General features: G+C 36.2%; 1 protein-coding gene across 5 annotated transcripts in view; it reads right to left on the minus strand.

Moving 5' to 3' along the window:
• Positions 1-974: 974 nt before the first annotated feature.
• The window catches only part of Nedd4 (E3 ubiquitin-protein ligase Nedd4), a 52,324-nt gene continuing 32,688 nt past the window's right edge, over positions 975-20,610 (minus strand). For 4 of the 5 annotated variants that reach the window (XM_068764648.1, XM_068764649.1, XM_068764647.1 and 1 more), the window contains 12 exons: positions 17,724-18,353; positions 14,605-14,686; positions 12,824-12,922; positions 11,828-11,956; positions 9,796-9,920; positions 8,302-8,443; positions 7,795-8,004; positions 6,547-6,653; positions 5,987-6,120; positions 5,117-5,345; positions 2,948-3,117; positions 975-2,552 (listed from right to left, as the gene is read on the minus strand). In XM_068764648.1, the coding sequence (XP_068620749.1) occupies positions 2,450-2,552; positions 2,948-3,117; positions 5,117-5,345; positions 5,987-6,120; positions 6,547-6,653; positions 7,795-8,004; positions 8,302-8,443; positions 9,796-9,920; positions 11,828-11,956; positions 12,824-12,922; positions 14,605-14,686; positions 17,724-18,353 (2,160 nt within the window). In that variant the 3' untranslated portion in view covers positions 975-2,449. The remainder of the gene's footprint in view (positions 2,553-2,947; positions 3,118-5,116; positions 5,346-5,986; positions 6,121-6,546; positions 6,654-7,794; positions 8,005-8,301; positions 8,444-9,795; positions 9,921-11,827; positions 11,957-12,823; positions 12,923-14,604; positions 14,687-17,723; positions 18,354-20,610) is intronic. The other variant, XM_068764651.1, reaches the window with a different exon arrangement.

Raw genomic sequence — 20,610 nt, forward strand, 5'->3', positions numbered from 1 at the left:
AAGTTATTATCTGTCGCATTCCATTAGAAAAAAATAAATTAGGTAAATACATTTCAAAATGTAATTTATAAAGGGTGATTGAAAATAGGTAAAATCTTTTGTTTTTTTTTACCTAAAGCCAAACATCCTGTAGAAGTTAGACGAAAGTACTTTCTTTTGTTAATGTCATCATCATTAATAATTTACAGAAGCCGCTTCCATAATATCTTGGCGAAAACTACATATGCCTTCGAATATACAATCCTATTCATAACGGAATTATTTTTAATGAATTTAGTCGACAAATTGACTTTTATTTCACATATCAAATGTTTAAATTCGTTGTTACACTTACATGTGCATTGTCTTGAATATAAGTCAATGATTTGACTGCATATTAACACTTTTCCAGAATTTGACACCTAAAAATACTTGTTCAAGAGAATTTTAAAAAAAATTGTATTGAAAATTACAATAGAACAAATCGTGTTAATTTTAATACGAACAAAATATAAGTATGTGTTTACACGTCAAAAAAATCGTAAGAGTGGAATAGGAGGGTGATATAAAATCAATATTAAAGTTCCAACAAATTGGTTATTATAAAATTATGCGTGTAAAATTTTATAAGTGTTCAAATAGCGCAAATATTAAGTAGTAAAATAATTGATATATTAATTGTGAAATTATTTGAACGTACATTTATGTAAAAAATTTGTATAAAAATCCTTTATTAGGCCAAAGGATTTTATAAGTGATAATAATGTATGGAAATTAATTATTACACTTTATTAAAGACATTGTAACTTACCACAATAAAAACATAGTTTATTGTGAGCTTCTATTACAAAATAGTATACATTGCCCGTGGAAAGATTTGCCAGCTCCAAAAAAAATTTTCCCAGCGTTGGGTAGACCCTTGTCTTCGAATAATACACTATAACAGTGTTTCCCAATATTCCTCCACCCACCCCCCTCCCTATGTAACGTATACATTTTTAATATTACAGCAAAAAAGTTTAAACTCGTATCCAGTCCATTTTTGAATTGACCCACTTAACCAAATTGCCCCCCTGTGGGAGGTTAAGCTACAAACATTGCACAATGAATATAATTAATATGATTACGGCACATTTCGAAATTTTTATTGACATTGGGACAAAAGTATCAATATTATTACATATATTACTTCGTTAATACAATGGAGATGTATGGTGAAGAAATACAAAATAAAACACATTTTTCCATACAAACCATAGACTATAAAGAGTATAGCTATCAAATATTTGACATATAGAGCATTAAAAAATTAATCACAATATTATTGAAATCATAAATTGTATGGGACAGAAAAATTTGTATGTAGTTTTTGTATGTAATATTTTTTTCATTATAATTTATTCACGTTTCACATTGGATTGCGCCGGGTCTACAACTATAATGCATAAGAGCAGCTAGTATATACATCTTCATACATATATGTACGAAATTTCAATGCATGAACTGACTCATCAGGATATCTCTGGAAACAAAAGTCTGGGAGACTTGAAATTTAGTAGGAATACCCCTTCGCCTTAATCGCCAAGTAGAGATCAGCTAAGAAAGGATTTTACTAAATTCTATCCGGAAAATTTCTAAAGGGTGCGTTCATTGAAAATCTCTTTTCGTATTAAACATGATCAAAACTTTTTTTGCATGCAAATTACCAAGATTGGATTTTATGAAATTACATATAAAATAGGCAGTTAGATAAAACAAATTTATGTGATTTAGTGGACCTATCCACAAATATACTGACTCATCAAGATATCTCTGAAACCTTAAGTCTTAGAAGATGGATATTTGGTAGGAATATTCCTTTCGTCGAGTAGATATCAGGTAAGAACGCAACGAAGTTCCTCTCGCTAGGGACTTAGGGAATTGCTAATCAAGTCCGCGAAGCTGGCACGGTTAGTGTTTTATATTGAATTACTACAGCCTTATAATAGGGCGTGGAAAGACCCCACTAAATAGACCGCCGACATAATCAAGATGTGGGCAATCGTGGGCAGCGAAAGATCGGTCATAGTGACGATATTTGAGAAAGGCCTGTACCTTGTAGTGGGTCTGTATCGGCTGAGATGTATGAATAAAGCTTTTAAATTCTGACAGTAGAAAGTCTGTGGGGTAGCTAATTGTCATATATATGTATAGATCACGTCTGTTACCACCTTAATATAATGCGCACGCAAAATGTTTCCGTCCAGGTGTTGAAATCCTGGGCATATTTCACAAGGTAAAGGTCTTATAGTTTACGTTGAGGTGTCGAGGATCTGGGCGGCATGTGTCGCGAGGTCGAGGGCGCGGGGGCTCCGAAGAGTCGAGGGCTGCGCGGGCGCGGGCTGGGCGGGCGGCGCGGGCTAGGCGGGCGGCGGCGGCAGTGCCGCGGCAGCAGGTGCCGGGCGAGCGAGCGCAGCGCGTACGCCGGCCCTCAGTCAACCCCTGCAAACCCTTGCGAGCCCTCAATCGCCTTGATCAGCTTCTCGCGCAGCTGTTGGTAGCTCTCATACGGCGGCAGGTCGATCCGGTTGAAACTGAAAATATTCAATTGATGCTATTACCGCAAACGGGTAGATGGTGAATATGCACCCACTAAGTGAACCGATGGTCAAAAGCCGGTCATTATAGTGATCTAGGAGGAAGACTAGAGGCAGTATAGAAAAAGTCCGAAACATCTAGGCGCATTTACGGATTCGCATTGTTTGCCGCATGCACATTTATCAGCGGGCTAGCGGGCGATGCACTTTATTGCACGACTACCACTGCATGTGCAGAAGTTTCTATATATTGGTCCTTTTCTTACTTAGGATGAACTTCCGCAATGTAACGCCTGAATCCATTAGATATATCCTTTAATTTTAAAACACCGTAATATATTTTATCAATTTAATAATTTATTTTTTTAATTATGAGAGAATTTTATATTTACCATGTATGCGCCCTGGGATAGTTTTCGGGGGTGCCCCACTTCTCAATGGTGAACAGCTGGGGTCCGTTCGAGCCGTACAGCTCCTTGAAACCGTTCATCGGTACCCTGGAAGTACCCGTCACGAACTGGAGCAACCGGGAGCGCATCTCATTGGAGAAGGAAAGGACCACCTGCAAAGAGTTTTAACCAATTTAAACGAAGTTCTACTACTTTATATCACGTTGCTGTGGAATACCTGAAATTCCAGTTAAAGAGTTAGCGGCTTATTAAAAGATATTTGTAACACTTTATCAATTTATTTAACACACGAACAAATTTTTATTAGCGCTTGAGTGCGAGCAAAAAGGACGTGCATTCGTCGTAGGACTCTGGGGCGGCAATGTGCTCTGCGACCGAGTGAAAGCGGGCAATAGAACAAAGGCGCAAAAGAAACAAAAGTAACAAAAGGTCTGCGCCCGCGTCACCGGTGCGTGCATGTGCCCGCTGCACTAATTCGGCACACTAAGTTCGCCCGTCGGCTACGCTCGCCCACAAAATCTTACACCTATTATTCATTCGGACATCACATCAGTGTATATACGACTCCCACACAGTCATAGCCCAGTGGTAGAGGAATGAAAGAGCGATCAAGAGTCGCAGGTTCGATTGCTGGGATTAAATGTTATTGCGCATTAGTTATATAAGATTGTTACAGCTCACAAAAAAGTTTCAAGAGAATGGGCAGCAGTCCTGTGCATATCATAACACCAGTAAGAAAAGGACCAATATTTAGCCACTTCCGCACATGCAATGGTAGTCGTGCAATGAAATGCACCGCCCGCTAGCCCGCTGATAAATGCGTATGCGGCAAACAATGCGAATCACACAACCGCCACCACCAAATCACTCAACACGTGTTTCACCCCTCCACGGGGCATCTTCAGGAGTTATGTTACACCGATTAGTGCCAAACACAGAGTCACAAATCGGTGTAACATAACTCCTGAAGATGCCCCGTCCTTTTCTTACTTAGGATGGACTTACGCAAAGTAACGCCTGATTCCATTAAATATATCATAACACCACATTGATCGCCAACCCGCCTGCCAAGTGTGGCGATTATGGTATATCCCCCATAGATATCTATGGGGGGGAACTTGCTTGATAAGTGGTAATTACACTTCTTTACACGAAGACGGCATCAAATTTTGAATGTAGTTTATATTAATATAAAATTATACTAAGATATAGATATAAATGTGCCAAATGCCAAAATAATAATGTAATAAGTGATTTGTACTTGTATAAAGATAGGTTAAGTTAATATATAAGTTAAACTAGATATCAAAGCCGTAAGGCTTTCCACAATAGAGTGGATAGTACGATAATTTAAGTACAGTACCAGGCGATAAATATTGCTCATCGACTTTTGGAAAGAGACAATCGACCAATTTCGACTTTGTAGAGCGTTGTCTCTGTCGCACGAAATACAACGACTGACAAAACGTCACATAGGTAATGTGGGACAGAGATAGTGCTCTACGAAGTAGAAATTAGCCGATTGTCTCTCCAAAGGTCGATGTGCAATATTTATCGCCAGGTACTATATAACATAGGTCGACATAAATACTTGAAAATAAGAAATTAAAATTAGACCAAAAGTAGAAATAATGTAAAATAATAAAGTAGATCTTAAAAAAAAAATAGAATACGTAAAAATGTTAAAAATTTTTACGTTACTAGAAAGTCTCTGCCAATTGACGATAGAGATATGAAGGCTTAGAAAAACCAAGCACGAAAAAATGAAGTTCTATAAATCTGATTTAATTTTTTCTTCATTGATTCTTCTGAACCATGAAACAAGTGAAAATGACATGACATAAATACTTACTAATAAAAATTTAAAATTAGACCAAGAGTAGATATAATGTAAAAATAATAAAGTGTAGCTTTATTATAAGTAATAGAATAAGTAAAATTAAAAAAAGAGTTAAAAATATTACGTTATATAAAAAAAGGTTCTACCACTCGACGGTAGAGATATGAAGGCTTAAAAAATGTGGCAGGAAAATAATGAGGTTCTTTCTATAAGTTAGATTCATTTTTCTATTCCTTTGAACCATGAAACAAGTCTAATATAATCTGTATTCATAAAGTTATGATCAACAAATCCAAGAGCTATTAACTCACCCTCCAGAACCACTGTACGACGAGATGATTCGCGTGGTAGTCTCCCTTGTAGAGGGTGTTGGCACGCCAGTCCCGCACGTCTATATGCTGGATGCCGCAAAGCAGCAGTTCCAGCTCGTTCTCATCGAAGATCTTCAACAGAGGTAGCGGCACCAGCCCGTCGAAGCCCTCCAGGAACGCGTACATCTGTTCCTGGACCCGGCTCACGAAGCGCCACTGGATCACCAGCCTATAGGAATACGTTATAGCCAACTATGCTTTAACAAAGACGAACTTATATATATAGCTTTTTTCTGAATAAATGACCTAAAGTTCATATTTGACGTTAGTGTAATACCAAAGAGAACGAAGTGATATATGTAAGAAAAGGACCAATATTTGGCTACTTCCGCACATGCAGTGGTAGTCGTGCAACAAAGTGCTCCGCCCGCTAGCCCGCTGATAAATGCGTATGCGGCAAACAATGCGAATCACACAACCGCCACCGCCAAACCAATCAACACGTGTTTCACCCCTCCACGGGGCATCTTCAGGAGTTATGTTACACCGATTAGTGCCAAACAGAGAGTCAAGTGATATATCACCGGAAAGAAATTAGTTTAAAATTATTAATACTTTTAATGTTATTTATACCCAAATATCAAATTAGTAGCAATTATTAAAAATCAAACAAATCAAACTTATGAAATTTTGTCATTTCATAAGTATATCGGAACGTAACTTCAGACAGCGCCACTAGATGGCGCTCATAGTCGTACAAATGTGTTTACATTCTGTATCGAGTTTCAGAACAAGGTGAACAGAACATCGGGAAACATTAGCCATCCCATTGGAAAACAATGCAGAGATGATAAATCAAACAATACTGACTTGATATATTCGAACTTGTTCTCGTTGTCCACGGAGATATTGGCACCGCCCGGCTTCAGCTCACGCTGCACGGTCTTGCCCAGCTGTTCCTCGTCCACGGAGAAAGTCAGGTACAGTTCCGATGGATCGTTTTCCTACGCACAACCAACGAAACTATAAGGGTGCGATCTTAAAAAACGCTATCTAAAATTTCACTTCGTTATTTCAGTTCATATACGCCTACTACAGGACATAGGCTTCCGCCAAAGATATCCGTAGGGGGATATATCATAATCGCCATAATTGGCAAGGGGATTGGCGATCGTAGTGTAGTATTATGGTACGCAGGAGACGCTGCTGCCCAACTCCTGGAAATTTGTAAGCAGTAACCGATAACCACTGGGACCCTAAGGTTCTAGAGTAAACACCACGAAGCGACCAGAACAGCATATAAGGTGGACACCACAAGTGGACACCCAAACTTGTTCAGTTCATTGGATGATGATTATATTGGAAGTCTTTGTGGAAGGCCAATGTCCAACAGTGGACTTATAGCTGTAATAATATATTGTATATGTTACCTTAATCCACATGAGCGAGTTGTAATACTCCAAATCGACGGACTCCATGTCTTGAAGGGCTATCGATTTTCCCAGCATCATCTTGTAGAATGGACGGATAAAGAAAGCTGCAAAAAGTGATTATGATCCTGCGTTATTGGTGACTGGCACGAAACTTGTTACTGACTGACACTAAACTACTTAGAGAAATCAATCGTCGTGACAAACAAGACACTTGGTTTAGAACGCGCCCATCATCATTGACTGACGCTCAAGTTTTAAAGCGCGTATTGTCGGTGACTGACACGAAACTAGTTAATGTCAGTCATCGAAAATTTAATCTTATACCTATACTTTAGTGCCAAAGTATTTAAACGCATCAATCGTCGCGATTATCACGAAACTACGTTTGAAACGCGTCCATCATCAGTGACTGACACTAAATTTACAGGCGCATATTGTGGGTGACTGACACGAAATCATTTAAAAAATGCGTCAGTAATCGGTGACAGACTTGAAAATACATTTCTAATCCATCAGTCGTTCCGACTATCAAGAAACTAGGTTTGGTATGCATCTATCATCAATGACTGACACTAAAGTTTCAAAGCGCGTTTTGTCGGTGACTGACACAAAACTATCTAAACACAACAATCATCGCGACTATCACGAAACTAGATTTAGAACGCGTCTATTATCAGTGACTGACACTAAAGTAAGGTTTAAAAAACCTATTGTTGGTGACTGACACGAAAGAAGACTCAAAACGTCTTAAACTACCTCTATCTTAATTAAAAAGATTCTATCTCAGTATCAGCCGTAAGACGATCACTACAAGGCACAGGCCTCCCCAAAGATCATAGCCCCAACAACCAGTTTTGAGGTGCTACTTACTTTCCAGCTTTTCATGAGCAGACAAGGTCAATGTCGTCGATCTACCTAGTGGGGGCGTATCTATGGGGAGATATACCATAATCGCCGATTGGAACTCAGTGTGGTATTATGGTGAGCAGAGAACGCTACTGCCCATCTTCTGGATACTTGTTTTTGAGCAATGGCAATCATTTATAATTATTGCACAAATTAAATTACATAGGATTGCGTTCCGGAAATCGAAACCATCGAATCGAAAGTCTCAATCCTCAACCGCTGATTTACCACTGCTCGTATAAAGAGTGTTGGTCCATGAATTTCGAAACTTACGTCCTGGACAATAAGGTATATTCAACCCCCCATACCTTGGGTGGAAGAGAAGCGTGCAGCACCTACCGTCAAGGAGTTTCCCATGATAGACAGCCATACCGGCAACTCGACCAATGAACTTGAAGTAGTTGAGATGTTCCTCGTTGCAGACGCCGCTGTTGGGGTTTATCTGCAGCGTATAGTTGTCCATGGCGGAGTACTCGAAGAGGCCGTAGTAAGGGTTGAACATCTCCTTGGACAAAAGGAAGAACCACTCGCGTGCCAGTCCCCCATAATCTGTAACACATCACCTGCTGTTATCATCACCATCTATTTATCATCTAATTTACTATTACATAGATCACACAATAGATTTATTGACAGCAAATATTAGCTAACCAATCACCCTGTATATAGAAACAATGTCCTAAACATCTTGAATTTTTCTTCTACCGTCCACATTTCTGCATCCTTAGTAACACTGTATTCATGACCTGGTCACATGTCAGGAAATTCCTGTCAAAATTTTACGACATCCACAAAATTCACATTAATTCCTAATTTTCATGAAGGTATTTCAGAAAATTAACTTACCAAGCCCCACTTCGGATTCGAACTCCACCCACAGCTTTGTCTTGAGCAAATCCAGACGGCTGACTGAGCTGATGGTGCGGTAAGAATCTTCTAGAATATAGTTGCGTCGTACTTTGATCTCGAATTTGTTTGGCACATTGCTCTGTTGAAAATTTATGAAATTTTTTTTGAATTTTAAAGAGTGTCGATGCGAAGGTCTAAAGAAGTAGATGGATATGAACAGTGTTAAATTAGACATCATGGCGATCTTTGAGGAATCCAATAACATGCAATAGTCCTTTATCAGCTGACACGATGATTAAAGCTTTTTAATGGGGAACAGAAAATTGGAAGCTAAAAGATCCTATAAAAAGAGTACAGGATGCCGTCTCCTGATGCCGAGTGGCTCGAAGTCCCGACCAGCTGATCGTAATCCAGCTTCTGATAAGAGCATAGGTAACTTTAGCTCAAAAGAAATATTACTTATGGTTTTAATATGCCTGTAACAAATTGCCAATCAGCTGGACTGTGTGGGTCATTTTCGTTTGTCTACAGATATCCTCATTCCTGATTATATCTCGCAGAGAAATACCGAATACTGTCTTCTCCATGGCTCGTTGACGGCAAGTTTGTCAATGAGGTCTCAAGTGATATACTACGTTTCAGTACCGTGAGCCATTGCCGCTAGAATTTGGTTATATACCTTTGTCGAGAGGCATTTTGAACGAGAAAATCATTCGTAATTTCCCGAATGATGCCGAATTGAATTAGACTTGATTTCTTGATTTCTTTTTTAAAGTTTGATTTAACTTTTGACTGTTTGCCCCTATGACATATACGAGTGTGGACATTCCTTTCATTATTCGAAAAAGTGTGTGTTATATGTATATGTGTATATATATATATATATATATATATATATATATATACATATATATCGCTTTTTGAGAAATAATTCTCTATATGTCTACATCATAAATGCGAAAGCGCAAAAACATTTGGCGCTATTTGTAAAAATTAAGGCGCGTTCACATTATGACCTTACTTTTGCGCCAACTGTTATGTATCCGTTTTATATTTACGTTGGTGAATATATTCGTAATTTATATAGCAAATATCGATACCTAGATATGATCTTTTAACAGCTATATTAAAGTCAATATATTTGTATGTGTGTGGTGTAGGTACACCTAAGAAATGTGAATAAATAAAAAGAGTATGTTATTAAATATAATCTGTGTTAATTAATTTAAAAAGACTGTGACCTAAGAATGTAGATGAAGAAAGAAACGAGATGCAAATAACGGAAAAATACATTTACATAAGAACGCTTAGTATCGCTGACCACTACGGCTTCAATATTTTTTTGTTTTAAATTGAGAATTTGAATTTGGAAGCCGTTAGTGTTCTCACCGCTGGTTTAGTAACAAATACATTCAAGTTCACCTCCGTCTGCTTCACGTGTATATTAGTGCCCCGAACGTGATTTTGTTTGTTTGTGATAAGAGTACATACCGGTTTACGGAGCTGACTCTTCAGGTATTCATATTTACGCTTGTAGTCCCTCGAGTACGGTACGGCAGGGCCAGCGATCTGAGGGTTGGAGAGACGCGGGTCCTCCCACTGCGTCGTACGTGTATCTGTAAAAACATGTATGCAATAAAACAGTCGGTTTTCCGATCACCCTTTTGAATTTCGAATTTTCTTTTTTTAAATCACATGAAGACTTATTCAGAAGTCAATATTGGCTGTTTAGTTGAAAGTTCTTTCTTTGGACAACAAGCTAGTATACATAACCGTTTTAAACGGTTTTATTTAGTTCGACCCATACGGAATTTATTTGAGTCAAAATTAGAAATTGAAATTTAAGCACGTTTCCGTTGTCAGATTGATCTGAAATTTGGTACACACATTTAATTTAGATGACAATACAATATAATAAAATCAATAACATTATAAATCTAAGATGGATGCCGATACAAAATGACGGATTACATATTTTTCCTTAACCCCCTCGATATGGATATCAAATGAAAGGGCTACACTAGTAAAACACGATGATTATGTCAAAATTTAAAATTCAAGATTGACGCCGTTCCAATATGGCGGACTAGGTACATATTTTTCTACAACCACCACAATATGGGTATCAAAAAACCGTTTAACTTAAAAGTTTTTTAAATGTATTTTTTAAGAGCACATATGTACATACGGGATCCTAATTTAAAAAGTCGCCAACTAACTATGCAAACTTAATTATGAGTCATAAATTATAATACTTTAAATTCAAAATTCAAAATATTTTTGAGTAGACATTTACATGTGCTGTTGGATCGTCCATTATTTTAACATTATAAGCAGTAAGCTACCACTAAATGAACGCTGATCTGTAAATGAACTAAATGAAATTTAACAATTTTACATATATACATTATATTATCAAACATGTGAATAAGACAACAGACCAAGTTCACATTTCGATGAAGTAAAAACTCTTGTATGCTATTATAATATTTATTTAATAATATACTTTTAAATTTATATTTAAAACTAAAAAAAGAAAGGTCTAAGATATCTTGCGGAACTTTATTATATATGCGTACACCCATACTCGTGAAGGTTTTATAAACTTTTTATGACGAAATTCAAGCGTCATGAGATTATTTTTATTCTATGCAAAACAAATATTAGAACACAAATTACTTTAAAAAATAAATCTTATTGAATTTCTAGATTTTAACCCTTAATAGCCTGATTTACGAAAGCGATTTTTTTTATATTTATGTGTATTTGAGGGTCTAGATGAAGGGAAAAATAGATTTTTTTTTAATTTCGTTGGAAAGAATATTATACAACAGTAAAATACGTACAGCCAACCTATAAAACAAACTAATAGTAATGTGAACATTCGGTTTAAAAGATTGGTTTCAAAATTGAAACTCTAGGCTATTAAGGGTTAAGTTATAAATAACCCGTATAGTCCCGTTTATGTAAAAATAAATATAGAATTAATATCGGCTCCACTGTCCTACAATATTGTTACAAAGCACGAGTTACAGAACCCTCTAAACAATAAACACATAACCCTAGGATCAAGAAGTGTAAACACGCGTGACCTTGAAGTTATTTATAGATTTTTGTGTACAGTTCTCGGAAATTCAAACCCAGTACTATCTCGAACTTACTAGAACCTTCTTTGTAGTATAAATAGGTGTACTCCCTATGTCGACAGTTCGGTGTTGTTTTTCGAGTTATAAGATTAAGATCTACGATCAGTGATACAAAGTGATTATTTGGTTAAGTTATTTGGACAGTGATTTCTTGAGCGATTTGGAAGCGTAGTTTAGACTAAGCGAAAGTATTCTTTGTGTTAAAGTAGGGTGACCATCTGATTTGTGAATAAAGGACTCCTTGTGAACCAGTGGTGTTTCATTCCGAGTCAGAACCCACAATACGTAACAAGACTAACTGACATTAAAGTCCATGGGGCAAGCCTGTATGATGGCCAAGGTGGCGATGAAGAGCTAGCAATAGAAAGAACACTGACTGTGATCAATGAAGAATATGCGGCCATCAGTGTGCACTCTCTCCTCCCAGCCCTCTGGAAGAGGTCCGAGCTCGTCCGCTTCTGCTGCGGTGCTAGTCTGTGCAGCTGTAGGCAGGCTCGACGCGCAACCTGAAATAAACCTTATCGTCAACCACAAAAAATTCTATTTCACATAGACACTAATATTTACTTGGAATACAATCTAAAAGCTTTCCTACGGGGTCCAGGGTTGGCCAAACTGCGGCTCGCAAGCCACAAGAACGATTATTTTTGATTTGAATTGATTGTCGAATTATTTCAATATTTAAACTTATATAACGTATGCCAGCTCGTGGGAAATCGAAACGAATTACTGATGTGAATTATAATTATTATGCTACTATAGATTTAGCGAAATCCAAATGCCGATCATAATTAACTAACCGGCATCTTAAGTATTATTAAGAGTGCTGTCATATATGTATGCCATTATTTCTAAGCCCGATACACATATTTTTTACTTTTGTTTTAAAAATTTTAATAAATTTGATTTTAATAAAATAGTCTTTTGCGTGTTTTAAATACGTATTCTATTACGGCTCGCAAAAAATTAAAAATTAAAATTTCAAAAAATGCCTCTCACCATCAGAGCTTGGCCACCCCTGACACACACAAAGAGTTGCATTTAGCTTGAATCCTTTAACAATCTATTTAAAAAATTACCTTATACCTATAGGAAGAGAATTTAATGATAATCCATAATTATAATTACGCAATTCAAAATCAACTTTATTGTTCATCACAGAGGGTAGAAATTCAATCAAAAACTGAAATAACTTTATGGGCAATCTAAAATCAACTTTATGACTTATGTAACAAATTTGACATTTCAACTACACTGAAATTAATAGCTGCATTTTCATAGTATACATGGAACTCGACTTAGACTTTACCTATATAGTTCCAATAAGACCAAAAGAATACTGTTCGGTGACAAATGAGTCATAATTTATTTACCAGTTCTAGGGTCAATCCATGTGGTGGTCTTCTGATTATGGTCGATGAAGAATATTCTACCATTCGGAGCCCGTTGCATACTCCAGCCGGGTGGCAACCCTGAAAGAAATTCATCACACTATGTATACCTTGTATCTCTACTTCTACTTCTCTTTTATAACTATGTAGAAGATTTAACTATGGAGGAACAGGGGGAAGAAGTTGCGATGTAGCTCTTCCAAAGAGTCCACATATCTCGGTACTTCTTTAGTCATGGATCAGCGCTGTTTGTTCGTACATAATCTATGGTATGAAAAATCATGGTATTGTCGTATTAAGTACTGAGAGCAATTTATTGCTAGAACATTCCTTCAAAATCCATGGGAAGCACTTTATAGTGCATGGTGTAGTAGCCTAAAGTATGAAGGTCCATGGTGTTGTAACCTTTGGTATGGTATACTTTAGTTAGCAGGCTATAGTGTGACAAATCATGGTTTAGTTGTATAAAGCATTACTGCCTATGGTGTGGAAGCCCATTCTGTGGTTACCCTTGGTACAATTAAAAATTTAGCGTTCCTAGGCAGTCTATGGTGGGACATACTATTGTATATTTGTCTAAAAGCATTATGGTCTAATGTGTGGCATTATGGCCTATGGTGTGGCAGTCAATGTTATGATAACCCTTGGTAAGATACTTTAAAATATAGCAGCTCTTGGCAGTTTATGGTGTAACAGACCATTGTTTATTTGTCTAAAGTATTACGGTCTGTGGTGTGGCATTATGGCTTATGGTGTGACTGTCAATGTTATGATAACCCTTGGTAATATACTTTAAAATATACCGGCCCTTGGCAGTCTATGGTGTAACAGACCATTGTTTATTTGTCTAAAGTATTACAGTCTATGGTGTGGCATTATGACCTATGGTGTGGCAGTCAATGTTATGCTAACCCTTGGTAAGGTACTTTAAAATATAGCGGCCCTTAGCAGTCTAGGGTGTTACAGACCATTGTATATTTGTCTAAAGCATTGGTCTAATGTGTGGCATTATGGCCTATGGTGTGGCAGTCAATGTTATGCTAACCCTTTGTAAGGTACTTTAAAATATAGCGGCCCTTGACAGTCTATGGTGTAACAGACCATTGTATATTTGTCTAAAGCATTACGGTCTATGGTGGGGCATTATGGCCTATGGTGTGGCAGTCAATGTTATGATAACCATTGGTAAGCTTCTTTAAAATATAGCGGCCCTTGGCAGTTTATGGTGTAACAGACCATTGTATAGTTGTCTAAAGTATTACGGTCTATGGTGTGGCATTATGGCCTATGGTGTGGCAGTCAATGTTATGATAACCCTTGATAATATACCTTAAAATATAGTGGATCTTGGCAGTCTATAGTATACTTGTATACAGTGTCTGTCACACCATGGTATGGTAGCCTAAGTTACTACGATCCATGGTGAGGTATTCCAAATGGAATCCAATGTAGTATAATACTTTAAATTATAGCAGACCAGTCTATGGTAAGTTTGTATGGTGTGACAAATGGTGTGGCTGTTAAGTTTTATTTTGTCACTCCGTGTTTTCTATTCCATGAAGTGGGAGACACCATCAAATGCTTCTTTTTCTTCTTTTGAAGGTTTTTATTATTTGATGATTATAATATAGGTTTATTATATGGTAGTCTAAGTACAGTATGGAAATCTATGAATAGGAGTACACAGATTCTCTATATAAATAGTCGAACAGGACAAAGCAGGGGGAGGGTATATGGATATTTAGTTATTGAACGCATCAAACCGTCGCTGTTGGGCAGGTTTTGACTCTGAGAACTGCTCGCGCTGCTACTCCTTGTCGTGTCCGTCGACGCGTCCGTTTCGTCCTAAAACATACCAGCCGCTGCAATCTCGACTTTAATACCCGGGACAACACAATTGAAATTTCAACAAGATAATTTATGCAGTGACGTCATCAAAAACAGAACTACAATCAACAGATGAACATACATTTAATAAATTACGTCAAACTACTATATTCTCAAACAGATACATAAACAATACAACATGCCAGCTATATAACACTAAATACAGATAACATATTTTTACACAACAATATTACATAGATTATATACGCTCATCGCAAAATACAGAGTATACACGAAACATGCATATCGTTTACAGGTGAGAATTATAATATTTAAATAGGTAAGCGAAATAAAGCAAAGAAGCATAAGCTATCTGTTACTTCGTGTCATCGTGTGCAAAAGTTATGTATAATCTGTAATAAATGTCAAAGTTAATGTCAATGTATATCGTAGAGTATTATATATTTTTGTCTATGCTTATGCGTATCCTGGAAATATTCCTATATGTTTTTGATTTTGCGACTGTCTATACAATAACTGTGTATCCTTGCTCGCTTTGTACTGTCGGAAGTTATCAACCTGTGGCATTCCAATATAAAAATAAACTAATGTAACTTATTTTAGAGTGATCGCTATATTTATAGATTAAATATGAATTAATTAAATATTTTTTGTTCGTTAAATACTGGCCGAAGCGCCTGTTGAAGGTAAATTAAAATTTAAATCTCGTGAATTGTCAAACGCGCGAAGTTCATATCGAACTGTCAAATGTACAATGTTACAATAATCATTACATTTTCTTATTTCTTTTTTTTATCCGTAACAGCCATACAAAGTATGAGGAAAATTATTTAAAAAAAGATGAATGAAATTGGTAGTCTAATAATAAACACCATAAAAATGATCTATATCAGAATTTTAAAAAAAATCAACAAGGGGAATGGTTTAAAGTGGAAAAACTTTAAAGGTATGAATGTGTATCTTATTCGTAAGCAAAATAGTTTAAAACCTTTTCACACAAATATAAAACGATCACTTTGAAATATGTTACATTATTTTTTTTTTTTGCTACAGTCAAATAACTTCTATCTATACCAAGTTTGAAGGAAAGACAGTAAATAATAGTTAATTTTAATATGTAGTAAAAACTAATTTTGAAAACATTTTAAAATAGAAAGTACCATACAAGCTTTTACGACTATAATTAAACACATTGTAGATTATTGAAAATTCTTCCTTCACTAAAAATTATTTAAATCAAAATAAAAAAGTTTCTATATTTTTAAAACCTAACGTCATCAATTTTCATAATAGGAATATGTCAATATTTAACAACATTAATAATTTAAAAAAATATGAGTTTTATGTAAACCTCTACTGTTAGTGAAAAGCGTTAGCATGTTAAAAATTGCCGTCCTCACCGCCGTCATAGACAATTGTGTAAAGCGTCGAACACACGTGTTTTGTTCATACGGCCAGTATTTCAATTTGGAATCGAAATGTTTCTGCCGAATTAAAAAAAAAAGTCTGGCCAGACGAACCTATTAGACCAGTGTTTCCCAACCTTTTTTGTGTCATACCCCACTTAAGTCTCTAAAATTCCTATTCCCACCTTATGTGGCATACGTCATTTTTATACTAAAAATTGAATTGTGTTAGAAATAAATCATTGGGAAATCTATAGAATGTACATTATTTATAAAATCAACGAACTTTTACAATAGTTTTACGAAGTTATACCTACAGAACGAAAGATCTACATTTTTTGCCACCCTGTGGAGCGTGGGCCCCACGTTGGGAAACACTGTATTATACCAACTACATTAGCGTGTACTTTTGAAGCCATTTCGTGTACAGCATCTCATGACTAATTTCTACATATCATCTTCGGTTGTCATTTCTTAGGGTACTGCCTATTTGAATAAACAATATTTTAGTTTCAAGCTCAAACTATAGGATTATATCATATTTAGTCACAAAATCTTATAAACATTATTCAAAATCTGATAAAAATGTCACTATATTATAACAGAAAAAAAAATATATATCGAAACGTTGAACTTTTTTGACTCATTTATAAGGTCAATACTATACTGTACATATCGGTATTAGCTTACCACTTATATTTTTAAAATTGACGATTCAAAAGTGCATGTAAATGCAATACAGATAATAAAATACATGACAATGTACAATGCACATATCAAGTTTAAATGTAATAATTCGAATTGAATTTTAAACTTTGACTATAACATGATGTATTCGCTATTCGAATGTTTTGAATTTAATTTTTGACACATAGATATGCATGTGTCAAAATTTAAATTTAGAACAACGCTTTTTTTTTTGGAAGAACGCATTAACGAATTTAAAAAATTTCAACCGTAAATTTTTACTAGTTCTTATTAATAATCCAAGCTCACTCATCACACGTGTTATAATAAAATATTATGTTAACCTATTAACTGTACTGTATGCTCCTAACAGAGATATAGAATGCAACTTTTTGAGTCGACATAAACTAAAGATGCTTTTACATTAGTGGCAAAACATTAGCGTTCATATTCAGTGAAAATGATACAATTGTAATGTTACCGAAACTGCGCGTCTTAGGAAACCACGGCTAGGAGGAGCCAGAGGAAAGAAAATGAGGCCAACACTCCCCCCATAGGTGTGTACATATAAGGTGTACGCACATAGTTTCCGCCTAAAATAAATAATTTCAAAAATATTATTGTGAATATTAAAATTCCACATACTGATATAACTTTTAAATGTGCTAAATGAACAGACTTAAAAAAAATTAGCCACATGTAAACGCATCTTTAGATTTATTAACAATCATCGGAGCCAATTATAATCATCTATCCCTTTCACTCAAATATTAAGTCTGTAAAGAGAATACAGTATAGGAATTGTGTTTTGATTGGTTTGTACTTTATGGAAGTCGTTCGAAGCGATACTAATTGATAATCGGTGTGACCAGGACAAAGGTACTGCTATACACATTTTGTACACAATACAACACGTCACTCCCGCAAAACTCGTGTCTTACCTCCGAGTCCTCCATGGAGCTGGCCGTGGTCCTCCTTCTGCGGGAGGTCGGTGACCTGCCTTCTGGAGTACCTCCGGTTGGAGTGCTAAAGTGGTTTTCATCGAATGTTAATGACTCTGCTACTATTTCTATTAATTCTACTTCCTCGTCTTCTTCCTCTATCCCTGTTGTCTCTTCTGCTACTCTTGAATTTTCTTCATTATCATTTAATTCTCCACTTGCATTAGTTTCGTCAGTCCCGTTCGATTGAACGTCGTCATTTTGTTCTACATTAACTTCTTCGTCATCTTCGTTGCTCGCTGCCGGTGGTACAGTGTCGTCAGGAACATTGTCTATAATATTAACTTGACTAGTGGTAGCGGTTTCGTTATCACGAGTATCTTGAGCTTCTACCGGAGGACTTTCAACGCTGTCGACAGTTTCTGAATCGACATCTTGTTGAACGTTGGCGTCCACTACATCATTTCCATCTTCATTTCTATTCTCTCTTATAATACTATCACAGTCGTTGCATAAGTTAGTTGTCTCCGTGGGTACGTTCTCCCCGGCCGGTTCCGGTGAAAGGACGGGTGTGGAGAAAGGAGTCATCTCAGCGGAGACGCTATCGGCTCGCCTATCGCCTATATCCTCCTGTCAGACAGTTTTATTTGATACCAACTTGCAAGCATCCATCAAACCATTCTCAATCCTCATAACCATATTAAAAAAACCCCCCCAACATTTCAAATGACATTTAAATATGAACTTTGATAGATATATATGATTGCCAATTCGACATCTAAAATTTATTCAGTGATTTTTGACTGTAAAAAAATTGATACGTAAAATTCCAATCGTGAAGTAAATTCCAAATTATATTTCACATATTTCCTACTAAACATTCTTGGCGCCCAAAATTGTCTATGGCAAGGACAACATGCCTAAAATGGCGGTTATATATTAAAAACAGAGAAGCTAATATTGCTGGTTAGAAAAAACGAAAAGCCATTAATTTGAAACCAATAAAAAAAAAACTTCGTTGCAATTCTTCCATTAAATGTGACAGTCATGAAACCTGTTAGTGTGCAAACATGTTCGAGTTATGTAGTGTCCATTTCTATATCTTGAAGGAGTATATATATCTACCCTAATAATTTTTATATCTGTGATTTCTGCATTACTCCAACAAGATACGATACATGATATATGTTAGTTGTCCCTTTATCCACAGAAGCCCATGCTGCGAGAAAAAAAAATCAAATTTATGAAGACAAAAAAAAATAGATAATTGCATTTTTGTATAAAGTATACTGGATTTTTTTTATCCGTATTAACAGCAAATCGATGCGATTTCAGTGAAAAAATCATAATTATACATACGTGTTGGTAATTTTTTCAGCTATACATATCTTAAAACGGCAGACCTTATATTACTGTGATCAAAAATATAGTGAAACTATCTTTAACATATGCCAAGAGTCTGTTTGTCAAAAGTTGGGACATCATTTGACTCAAACCCAAACATTTTAAAAAATGTATTCTGTTTATCGCGTCAAGTCTCGATTGGTAGATGTTTTCACTTGTTTTTGACGACTTTTTTGCTAGAAACTAAACTGATATCTTTCCGTAACCACTGTATTAGCCTGATTTAGCTTCGTGCGATATCTGGCTATTCAAATTCAAAAGCTCAATGCCGTTTTGACATAATTGAATATACCACCAGAAAAACAGTACTCCGACTATTACTTTGCAGGGGATGAAATTCATTTAGAAGATTAAATAAAAAATTTACGGTGTTGTATTATTTCACACGAATTGCAAAGTATAAAATTACCTCATGTTTTGACTTTCAAAATATCCAGTATATTTTATACAAATCACTTCTGCGTTTCGTATACCAATACATCGAATTAATGATGTCTTATTCAATTACCATCATGCAATGACAATTACATGCAAAGATTTTAAAAACAAAATAATGCACGCTTCACAAAGACGCCCGTGTTTTAAACACAATTAAATATTTTACATTCAAATATAAAAATTATTAACATAGCTACGTTTATATCAAGACGTCTGTGTGACGCGTGTCTAAGAATAAAGTCTAAAATGCATAAACTTTTTATAAACTAATATTGCCACTTAATAAAAAGTACATTATCATCATTTCGACCTTTAAATGTCCTCTGTCGAACATTAACTTCCACTATTGATTTCCAATAGAATTTCTAATAGATTCAAGCGTTACTTTGCGGAAGTCCATCCTAAGTAAGAAAAGAACTAATATATAACTACTTCCGCTATGTAGCAGTAGTCGTGCAATAAAGTGCACCGCACGCCAGCCCGCTGATAAATGCGTTAACACCGTTAACCGGTGTAACATTACTCCTGAGGATGCCCCGTGGAGGAGTGAAACACGTGTTGAGTGATTTAACGGTGATAGTTCTGTAATTCGCATTGTTTGCCGCATGCACATTTATCACCGGGCTGGCGGGCGGTGCACTTTATTGCACGACTACTGCTACATAGCGGAAGTAGCTACATATACTAGTACTTTTCTTACTTCCAATAGAACTGGTTAGAATATGTCTTCCCATGACCTTGACAAGGTCATCCTCTCATGCTGTGGTTGGACATCCTACTTAGCACTTATTATGCGTAGCCCAGGGGTAAATGACAGAGGCCTTCAATCGGGTTTGATTCCCGGGATACGATCTTAAGTAGATCGCACTTTGTGCATTAATTATGCAAGATTGTCACACAAACAGATTTCCAAAGGATGGGCAGCAGTATCCTCTGCGTATCACATAACACTTCTATCACTAAACCGCCATCCAAGTGTGGCGATTATGATATATCTGCTAATAGATATCTTTGGGAGGGGCCTATCCCTCGCAGGTTACAGTTG

The sequence above is a fragment of the Battus philenor genome, unplaced genomic scaffold (assembly GCF_028537555.1).
Source record: "Battus philenor isolate CCGP_79_NKW_IND1 unplaced genomic scaffold, ilBatPhil1.0.hap1 SCAF_19, whole genome shotgun sequence".
Taxonomy (NCBI): domain Eukaryota; kingdom Metazoa; phylum Arthropoda; class Insecta; order Lepidoptera; family Papilionidae; genus Battus; species Battus philenor.